Below are 10,792 nucleotides of genomic sequence, written 5' to 3' on the forward strand. Positions count from 1 at the left end.
TCCTGTCAGGACGAAGCACACACCCAACCTCAAGCCTGCCCCAGGCACCCAGAGTGGCCTCCATCGCTGGCGTGGGAGGTGTCTCACTGCCTCTAGTACCTGCTCCCGCCTTCTCCAGCGGAGGTTCCAAGCCTCTGGGCGGCGAGCTCTGATTGGTGGAGCAGAAGCCACGCCACACTGCATGCTGGGAAAGAACATGGCTCCCACCTTAGACGTGGAAGCGTTAATGTCAAAAGTATATTTCTTCAGAGAAGTTATCAGAGATGGGGGGCGGGGGGGGGGGTGCAAAGAGAAGGACGAGTATCCCACACACTCCCTCTCCAGAGACGCTGGGAGGATGAAAGACAATGGCTCCGGACTTTAGAGAGCAACACTTTTATTTTTCCAAGGGTCCGCCCACTGCTGTTCCCTGCTTGGCTCCCTAGACCCCCTGATTGTGCCCCTCGTCCCCAACCAAGGCACTCTGCAGGCGAGGTGACAAAGGTGGCAGTGAAGCAGGCGGAGGAGGAGGAGCACCTTTCCTGGAAGAGCGGTGTGCACACGAGAAGGGGGGTGGATTGAGAGTGCCTGAGAGGCGGGACCCAGGGAGCCAGCGCCTTCTTCAGCACCCATCCTGGCGGCTGAGCAGAGACAGGCTGACACGCCCGGGCACGGCACCAACAAGGCCCTTCTCTCCTTTGGGAGAGGGCTTCATGGGTGAGGGGAAGGCAGGAGGCCTGGGGTTCCCATGAAGAGGGGGAGAGAAGCCACCGGGTTTCACCGATCCATGCTGTCATCAGTTGGGGTGGAGAAACAGGTCTGTAGCAACTTTTCACAGAACTCCAGCTCCTCCTGCATTGGGGTGGGAAATTGGAAGCCCTGAGTGTAGAGGCCAGACCCTGCCTCCACCAGCTCTGCACCCAGAAACGGCTCCTCTTCCCACCTGCCCCTGATGGAAAAATGAAGGTTTCCACAGGTGTATACATATGTCAAAACTTCTCAAATTGTACACTTTCAGTATAGGTAAGTTAAACGTCAATAAAGCTGTTCATACCATAGATTCAGAGAATAGATGCATGGATGCATCAAGCAAGGATGGCTGAAACTTCAGGACAGACCAGGGCAGGGGATCCCCCTGCCCAACCCCAGGCACATATCTCCACGGGTTCATGTGACAAGGTCAGAGGACAAGCCCCTGGGGGGTGGGCACTGTGCTTCTCCCAGTCACCCCTGCTCCTCACACCCAGTACCCAGGACCCCTCTGGAAATGCCTGACAGTGTTCATAGAAGAATGATCTCAGCAGAAGGTATGTCCAAGAGGGTGGCATGTTTTCTGTGTCCAGCTTTGCTGAAGCAACAGCATCTGGGTGGTATCATAAGGGCTGAATAAATTACTTAAGTACAGTTAACTAAATAACTTAGTCATTTAAATAAATAACTACTGAATGTTATTTGTTGCTCTTATCACTTATTAGTTACTTACCTATTTAACTAAATATGAGTTATTTATCACATTACTATCTGTATAATTAAATATCTGAGTTATATTATCACTTATTTGTTACTTATCTATTTATCTGGTGAGTTACTATTTGTAATTTATTATTATCCTTTATCTAATGAAAAACCTAATGAGTTGTAATTTATCACGTATTTCTTACCTATTTAATTCAATAATTGGTTTCTATTTATCATTTACTTATTATTTATCAATCTAATAAATACTTATTTGAATGATATGATATAAATAATGATATTAATTTGGATAGTAATTAGATGAATCTATTAACTCTTTAAGAAACCCTGAGCTTCTGTTTCTCCTTGCCGTCCCCCTGATGCTAACAGAGCATGAAGCATGTGGGAGGGGGCAATAAATGTGTGCTGAATGATGCCTAGAGAAACACATGAATTGGAAACAAGGTGTAAACAAAGGCGTGGGCAAATCGGGCTTCCCTGGTGGCTCACTGGTTAAGAATCAGCCTGCCAGTGCAGAAGACATGGGTTCGATCCCTGATCCGGGCTGATCCCACGTGCTGCAGTGCAGTTAATCCTGTGAGCCACAACTACTGAGCTGGCACTCTACAGCCTGTGCTCTGTAACAAGAGAAACCACTGCAGTGAGAAGCTGGCGCCCCACAAGTAGAGAGTAGCCCCTGCTCACCACAACTTGAGAAGAGCCTGACCAGCAATGACCCAGCACAGCCAAAAATAAAGAAATAAATAAATTTTTTTTTTTTTTAAAGCATGGGCGAATAGACCATAGAGGCCTAGAAGGCAGGTACCAGGCTGGCCCTCCCACCCCTCCCCCCCCATTCGGCAGTACCTGGTACTCTTCGTGCTGCTGCAGCAGCTGGCACCGGTGCCGCAGAAGTTCCTCCAGGCCCAGCTCGGGCTCCCGGCACTCCCGCACGCCCTGGGGGAAGTCTGTCACCAAGCTGCAGGGACAGGACAGCCATTCTTGGGACCTCCCTCTGCCCAGCTGCCCTCCACCCCCCACCCCCCGGCTGAGCCTGGGCAAGCCGCCCCCCCACTGGGCCTCAGTTTCCCCATCTGCAACATGGACTCCTGCCCCCACCCTACCCAAGGGACTTGGATGAGACTTGTACGGAACAGGGCGCTTAGAAAAGTGGCTGGTCTGGAGCCCACTCCACACGTGAGCGTTGCTGCCTGCTCCCTCAGCTGCTCCATGCTGCTGTCTTACGGCTCTAACCTGCCTGTGCCTTACATGCGGGATGGGGAGAGTAAGTGGGAGGAAAACTGTCTCCCTCCTCCCCAGAGTGCTATGTCAGCCCCTACAGTGAGGAGACTGAGGCTCCGGAGGGCCAGCACCCTGATTTCTGCTCCTCTCTGACCCTAAACCCTTTACCCCCCCATCGGGCTAGTCCCCTGGCGCCCCATCTGACCCTAACCCTCTACCCCCCACCGGGCCGGTCCCCTGGCGCCCAGCACACCTGCACAGGGCTCCGAGCACGTGCTCGTGGAAGGGGCTGTGTTCTGTCCGCACGAGGGCCACCAGCTGCTGGACCATGCCCATTGCGCACAGGGTCCCTAGGGAAGGGCCATAGGGTCAGAGGAGCAGCCATCCTCCCGTGCACTCCCCCGGGAACCACCCTAGCTCCCCGCCCGGGCCGCCCCACCTTTGTGTTCAGGGTGGCCCACCAGCAGGTTCTGCAGCAGGAACGCCGACTTGACCTTGAGCTTCTGCACCTGCTGCTGCATGGCCCGCATCAACACGGAGAAGCCGTCCAGGCGGAGGAACTGCAGCAGCCCGGCCTCCTGCTCCCGGACCAGGCCTGGGGAGGGGGGCAGGCAGGGCCTTGAGGTCCCAGTCACCATCACCATCATCACCACCAATATCTTCATCGTTACCACTGCCATCAGCACTAGAAACACCAGTCACCACCACCACCACCACCATCATAAACACCACAACCATCACCTGCAAGACCACCACCGCCATCACCACAAACACCATCATTACCATTACATCACCACCACCACCATAAACACCACAATCTTCGCCTTCTGGACCACCATTCTCACCACCATCACCATCATCACCACCATCACCACCGTGGATTTTTATGGGCCCAGGCTTCGCAGGCATTACCTTTAAATATTTTTAGCTGAGACACAATTCCACAGCCTGTACAATTTACCTTTTTAAACTATACAGTTCAGTGGTTTTCAGTATATTCACAAGGTTGGCTGACCATAATTATCTAACAACAGAATGTTTTTATCACTCCCAAAAGAAGCCCTGTACTGGTTAGTGGTCTCTCCGGCAGTTGGCAACCACTGATCTGCTTTCCGTGGATTTGCGCATTCCGCACATTTCACCTGAATGGAATCATACACTCTGTGGCCTTCTGTGCCTGGCCTCTCTCACTCAGCATAATGTCTTCCAGGCTCGTCCAGGTTACAGCACGAGTCAGTAACTTCTTTCCTTCTAATGGCTGACTAGTACCCACTGTATGAATATACATCTTGTTCCCGCATCCTCTGAGGAGCACATTATCTCTTTTTAACTCTCCACACCATCCTAGGAGGTGACTCCCATTTTACTGATGAGGAAACTAAGAGCAGAGAGCCCGACTACATTGTGAGGGTGCCAGGAACCCTGCACGGCCTCCACGCACGATGAGAACCAGGGTGCAGGGGGCACTTCCAGTTAGGTGCCTGCCCTTGGGCAGGGTCTAGGCCAGGACAGATGGGAGTCTCCAGAAAACCGTGGCCACTGAATACCTGACAAGTGCCCCTGAGGACCTGAGTTGTTAATCTCAGTTGAGCTTCATTCATTTCAATTTAAGTTAAGCGGTGAAGCGGTGGTATTTTCCCGTGAAGCACAACTTTGTCCCTTCACTAGAATTCGCTACATGCTGATCGCTGAAAATGCAGCCTGAGTTGAGATGCTTATGTGCAGGATACACACCAGGTTTCAAAGACGTAACGTGGGGAAAAATAAAAAGATCTAAAGTAGCTTATTAACATGCCACATAACGATGGGCTAAAACGATAATAGTTTGGCTGCTGCTGCTGCTAAGTTGCTTCAGTCGTGTCCGACTCTGTGCGACCCGCTAAATACACCGCTACTCAGTTTAAAAAAAAAAAAGACCGGCAGATGGGGAGGTAGACGTGATGACCTTCCGCGTCTGCTCAGTGGGCACGGCCTATTGGCTCTGCCGTCAGGCCGTATACAGGGGCAACGGCTCCCCTCCACCCCGGGGCCTCTCCGCTGGGCCCGATCCCTGTGTCCCGGGGCTGCGCTGTGCACTGGAGGGGGTTGAGCGGCACCCCGGGCCTAAGCCCAGCCGGTGCCAGGAACCCGGAGATGCATCTACCGGAGGACACCCCTCCCCCTCACCACGCCCACTCCTCCGCCATCAGACCCCCTCTTGGTCTGTGGCCAGAAGGTGAACCGCTGTGAGCCTCCAGGCACCAGGCAGCAGGAGCAGTCAGGAGACAGACCACCAAAGCGGCTGGTAGCACCAGGGCTGGCCGGTCCCCAGCACTTTCCAGATGGTAGCGTACCCCGCAATCACGCCCAACCCCCCAAAAAAGACCACAGATGCTACTGAATTGTACACTTAAAAATAGTTATGCGAATTCTACATCAATTTTCTAAAAGATAAAAGGCCTCAGCCATAAGAGAGAAAAATTAAATCTCGTCACTTGCAACAGCATGGATGGGCTTGGAGATTTCACGCTTGGGGAAGTCAGACAGACAAAGAAAGACATTTGTGTGCTATCACTTACGTGTGGAATCTAAGAAGTAAAACAACTACATCGTGTAACAAAAAAGAAGCAGACTCACAAATGTAGTGGCTACCAGTGAGGCAGGGGGCAGGGACAGGGCAGGGCTGGGTTTTAAGACGTACCAAAAAAATGAATAAGAGGCAGTACTTTCTAAGCTCCTGGAGGGGTGGGGGTAAGGGGGGGTCCGGGACTGCGTACGTTCTCTGCAGAAGTGGACTGCCCATTGTCAGGACACTCCCGCAGCAGCCCCCGCCCGAGGACCCCCGTGACGGGGTGATCAGCCCAGACGTCCACAGCCCCGTGGCCGAGAGCCTTTAGGGGCCTCAGAGCGCTCGGACTGGGCCTCGCCCCGCGTCCCCAGGGTCCGCTCGCTGAGCAGAGTGGGCCCACCCCCCACCCCCACGGCCGGGACACTCACAGGAGATGGCGAAGAGAGCCTTGACGCGCACCGCATCGCAGGGGTCCCGGTCCAGCAGGCGCAGCAGCTTGCGCAGGGCGCCGAGGCCCAGCACCTGCTCCTGGATGGCCGCCACGTTCTGGCTGCATGTGCCGATGAGCTGTGCCGCCCGCCACCGCAGCCCCGCTGGCCCCGCCTCCAGGTAGCGGCCCACCAGCAGGTGCATGCCCGACAGCTGGCAGAAGTCTGGGAGGAGAGAGCAGCAGGCAGGCCAGGTGTGACGGGCTGAGCTGGGTCCTACCCCCAGATTTACATGGAAGCCCCAACCCCCAGGGGATTCCCGGGGGTGCCAGTGGCAAAGAACCCGCTTGTCAATGCAGAGACACAGGTTCAATCCCTGGTCGGGAAGATCCCCTGGAGGAGGGCATGGCAACCCACTCCAGTATTCTTGCCTGGTGGGCTATAGTCCATGGGGTCGCAAAGAGTAGGACACGACTGATCAACTCAGGATACATGCATGCAAGGTAAAATATTGTCACAGGATGGGGCCCTAATCCAACAGGAATGGTGCCCTTATGAAAAGAGGAGATGAGGACACAGACACACACAGACAGATAGCCATGTAGCAACAGCGGGAAGCTCCCCACATACAAGCCAAGGAGAGGGGCCTCAGAAGAAACTGACCCTTAGACTGCCAGCCTCAGAGCTGTGAGAGAGCAGACTTCTGGTGTCGAAGCCCCGCAGTCCACGCTGCTTTGTTAGGGCAGCCAGAATGGACGGAAAACCAGCTGAAGCTGAGGGAGCCTGCCTCCAAGGGCTGGCCCTCCCTAGGCACCCAACTGGGGATCTGTTCAAGGCCGGCACGTCTCAACAAGGTCAGTGGCCCAGGGTCCAGCCCACTAAATGCCAGTTCTGACACCCGGTCTGTGACAATCTGAACATCCCCTGGGGAAACAGACTACACCAGACCAGAGGTCTGCAATCTACAGCCCAACACCTGTTTTCTGAATTGGTCAGCTTGGCTGTTCTTCAAAAAGTGAAAGAGAGTTATCATGTGACTACTCCAACATATACGTATCCACAAGCCTCAAGAGCAGAAACTGGAACAGATGCTTGCTTGTACCCCAGTGTCCACAGCAGTATTATTTACAATAACCGAAGAGGGAAATGACCAAATGTCCGTCAACTGATGATAGGATGAACGGCACACAGCCTAGCTACACACTAGAGTATTCGCCACAAAAAGGAGTAAATTTCTGATACAGCTATGACCTGTAAGAACCTTGAAAATATCACACTTGGAGAAGAAAGCCCATAGCAAAAAGATCACATATTCTACTATCCCTCGTACATAAAATGTCCAGAACAGACAAATCCACATCCTCAACAACTACGCCATGCCACGCCACTCCAAGTGGAAGTGACGACTCGTCTTTCTAGCGGCTTCTCGGCCTTTGAGATGAAACCCACAGCGCCAGCCTTGGCCTGGGAGCCGCTGTATGCCCAGCACAGGTCACTGCCCAGCCCTCGTCCCTCACTCTCTCTGCTCTGTTCTGCCTACCTCACTGCTCTTCCACCCCGGCCAGGCAGGTTCCCACCTCAGGGCCTTTGCATGGGTCGTTTCCTCTGCCTGGGATGCTTTTCTCCAGAGCTGATCCCACGACTCACGGCCTCCCTTCAGGTCTCTGATCACGTGTCACCCCTCGGGGAGGCCTTCTCTGACCATCCCATCTAGGACCACCTCATGTCTCTTACTCTGGGGAACAGCACGGGGATCCTGGCGGACCAGGGTGAGATGGTCAGTCCCATCAGGGAGGTGGTGGACGGGACCTGGTGCCATTGTAGCCCCTGTCGGCAGGCAGACCAAGCAGCGGGGGACAGGGCAGTCTCAACTGGGGCCTGAGTCAGAGCCAGACTGGAGGGGGGAGGCTGGGAGGCTCGGGAGGAGGCAGGTTGCATGGTGCCTGAGGCAAAGGACAAAGGGCTGGGCTGCAGCAGGACCGGGGGCCGGCGGCGGGGGGGGGGGGGGGGGGGGGGCGAGGAAGAGGCGGCAAGAGACGGAGGCAGACGGGAAGGCAGAAGGGGCAGGACCCTGGCGGCGGGGGGCAGGCCGGGGCGGGCTGGCTGTACCTGCTGCATTGTCCATGTTCTCACACAGGTCCGCCAGCAGCTCCAGGGCTCCCTCACGCTCCTGCTGGTCAGTGGCCAGTTCAGCCTCACCAGCCGAGGAGGGCGTGGGCTGGGACAGCACCCGGAGGCAGTTCTTCATCTGCTCCACCTCCTCCCGCTGGCCCCTGAAGGCGGCGGACATGGCCTCCTGCAGCCACTGGCGCCTCTGCAAGGTGAGGTGGGGCGGGAGAAAGAAGCAAACCTTATCAATCATCGACTCAGGAGTAACAGTCATTACCAATAACAGCCGGGGCGTCCCTGGCGGTCCACTGGTTAAGAGCTGGTGCTTCCACTGCAAGGGGCACAGGTTTGATCCCTGGTCAGGGAAGTTCCCCATGCCAAGAGGCACAGGCAAAGGAAAAAATAATAATAACAGCCAACATTGAGGGCTGAGTGTCCTTCAACTAACAGATACCTCCCAGGTACCTTTTCCACTAATGCTCTTTTCTGGACACTGCATCTATGGAGAGACTGGTTGTGGGGCATGACGGAAAAAGAAGGGTCAGCAACACCTAGATTCTTGTCCTGAACAACTAGAAAGGGACGGGGCAGATGGCAAGAGAAGCAGGTGTGGAGTGAGACGAGTACAAATTGGTGCTGATTTTTGAACTTGTTAAGTTTGGGGGATCCATGACATACACAAGGCAAAATATTGAGAAAGACACCTGAAGCTTAGGAAGGAGGGCCAGCCTGGACCTGGATTTCTCAGCCATGACCCTACTGACACCCTGAGCTGGACCGTTCAGCAGTGGGGGTCATCCGTGCACTGCAGGACGCTGAGCCGCATCCCTGACTTCCACCCACGAGATGCCAACAGCACTGCCCCCCCCCACAACCCGCCAGTTTGCAACAACCAAGAATGTCTCTGCCCATTGCCAAATGTGGTTAAAACCATCCCTCCAGGAGAGAACCACTGGCTAGAGATATAAACTTGAGAGTCGTCAGAGTAAAACCTCAACCCAATGTGAGATCTATACAGGAAGTGAATGGAGAAGAGAGAGTGCTGGTGTGCTCTATGGTCAAGGGACTGGAAAATGAGGATGAACCAACAGAGGCGGTGGGGAAGAAAAGCCAGTGAGTGGGATGAAAACCAGAAAACCACGCTGGTCCATGCTCCAGAAGCCACATGAAGAAAGAGCTCAAGGGGACAGGGTCGTCATCGAATGCTGCTCGTAGGTCAAATAAGATAAGCACTGAGAACTGGCCACTGGGTGTTTTTCTTTTTGGCCCGACTCTGTGCTAAGTGCTCAGATGAAGGATCTAAAGTCATAGTCCTGGATAAATTTGGGCAAGATGTTAATCTTTTCCATGCCTGTTGGACCACCTCATGGTCCTAGAGGCTCAGTGATTTCATGGATGTTACTGTATTAACACCATGTTTCATACACTGCAACTGTCACCGCCAAGTAAACATCACGTATAGCAAATAGTGTTCTTGACTTCCAGAACAGCCTTCCATGGTTAAGTATTAATATTACTGCTATTCCCACTTCACAGATGAGAAAATGGAGGCACAGAAAAGGGTGACTTGCCCAAGGTCACACAGTCAGCCATCCACAACACCTAAGTCAAATCTAAGTGGTCTGTCCACGGAACTCTTATTAGAGTCTGCTCTTAATGAGAATATCCTGCTGCCTTCAGGAGCAAAGCCTGTGTACCAGGTGTGATGTTGAGACCCACTTCAACAGGACTCTCAGAACTACCCTGTGAAGGGCCACTCCTTCTTATCATCAACATCAACTTGCAATTGAGAATCGATGCTCAGAAAGATGCAGTGATACCCCCAAGGTCACACAGCTGTAACATACTGAAGCCATATCTGTCTCGCTCTGGCGTGCCCTTGCGTTTTCTTTTTTTACCATGAGGTTATTCTGCCTTCCCGCACAGTGCAGGGTCCCAGGATCTGACTTTCAGTCTACAGTAACCCTATGGAGCACAAATACAGCCTCCTATGCCTTCACACAGGCACTACCGCCCCTCCCCAGATATCTCTGTTCCCAAACCCCTCACCCCACCTTCTCGGACCCCCGCCCTTTACCTCCTCACTCATGGGTTCTGGAGGGGGGTCTGGCTCTTCAGAGCCCGCCGTGATAGCCATCTGCAGCAGGCCTTGGAGGTTTCGCGGCGGCGGGGGATGGCCCGAGCCGCCCTCGGAGGAGCCGCTGCCCCCTGACGAGCAATCCTGGGAGGCTGAGGGTAGCGCCAGGGGAAGGCGACTGCCCCCGGAGCCCTGGTTCGCCATGGGCAGTTTGCGAAGAAAGGAAGAATGTGTTGGGGTAGGGGGTGGTCACCGCTGAAGTAGCTCTGGCGTCCTGACGGGTGGACTCCTGGGGGTCTGCTGAGAAGGTGGCGTTTTAGGGGAGCTCGGCGGCCCTGCATGATTCCAAACCACGCTGCCCACACCTCCTTTAACCACGGCCCCCTTTTCTTCTTTCATACCAACAGGCCCCTTCCCCAAAGTCAGCAGTCCCTCTCTCCTCCCTAGCAACAGGCCCCACCCACTCTCCCTAGCAACCCCCTCCTCCATCTCCACCGCGGTCGTTCCCATCTCTTAGCAACCCCACCGCCCAGCCTTCAGAGCAAGAAGCCCTCCCTTTGGTCATCTTAGCGACATGTCCCCTTCCTCCTGTCTGACGAGGGGAGCCAGAGCGGGGCGGACCTCACCTCCCCGAGCCTCGTGTCGCCGCCGCTACCGAAGATAGACTCGCCCGCACCTGACTCTACTGGGCGCCGCCATATTGACCGGAAACACGCACGGTCTGGCCCGGAAGTTCCCGGAGCAGCCACACCAATTGGGGCCGTGAGGCGGCTTCCCCGGGCTCTTAAGTTATTCCCACCTGGCGGGACACCTGGCTCGGCCAGGCCCCTCGCCCCGGCCACGCCCAGCGCGCGCACACCCTGGCCGAAGCCCCGCCCCCCGGACCGGGCCCCGCCCCCGATAAGCCCCACCTCCTCACCCTCTCTGCAAGCTTCACCCCTACCCCGTGCAGGC

General features: G+C 54.9%; 1 protein-coding gene across 4 annotated transcripts; it reads right to left on the reverse strand.

The window, feature by feature from the left end:
• Window positions 1–359: 359 nt before the first annotated feature.
• Window positions 360–10,792, reverse strand: HSPBP1 (HSPA (Hsp70) binding protein 1). Of its 4 annotated transcripts, none has more exons than XR_003506369.1 (8): window positions 10,465–10,678; window positions 9,839–10,135; window positions 7,762–7,966; window positions 5,653–5,877; window positions 3,138–3,271; window positions 2,930–3,026; window positions 2,302–2,413; window positions 360–831 (listed from the first exon to the last, which is right to left on the reverse strand). XR_003506369.1 is itself a non-coding variant. In XM_027514739.1 (8 exons), the coding sequence occupies exons 2-8, from the start codon at window positions 10,040–10,042 to the stop codon at window positions 757–759; spliced, it is 1,074 nt and encodes a 357-aa protein (XP_027370540.1). In that variant the 5' UTR covers window positions 10,043–10,138; window positions 10,465–10,792; the 3' UTR covers window positions 360–756. The 4 variants fall into 4 exon arrangements, 3 of the variants coding, with proteins under 3 accessions (XP_027370540.1, XP_027370539.1, XP_027370541.1); XM_027514739.1 differs by having other exon boundaries at window positions 3,116–3,271; window positions 9,839–10,138; window positions 10,465–10,792; XM_027514738.1 differs by having other exon boundaries at window positions 3,116–3,271; window positions 10,465–10,672.

This window comes from Bos indicus x Bos taurus, chromosome 18, assembly GCF_003369695.1.
Source record: "Bos indicus x Bos taurus breed Angus x Brahman F1 hybrid chromosome 18, Bos_hybrid_MaternalHap_v2.0, whole genome shotgun sequence".
NCBI lineage: Eukaryota > Metazoa > Chordata > Mammalia > Artiodactyla > Bovidae > Bos > Bos indicus x Bos taurus.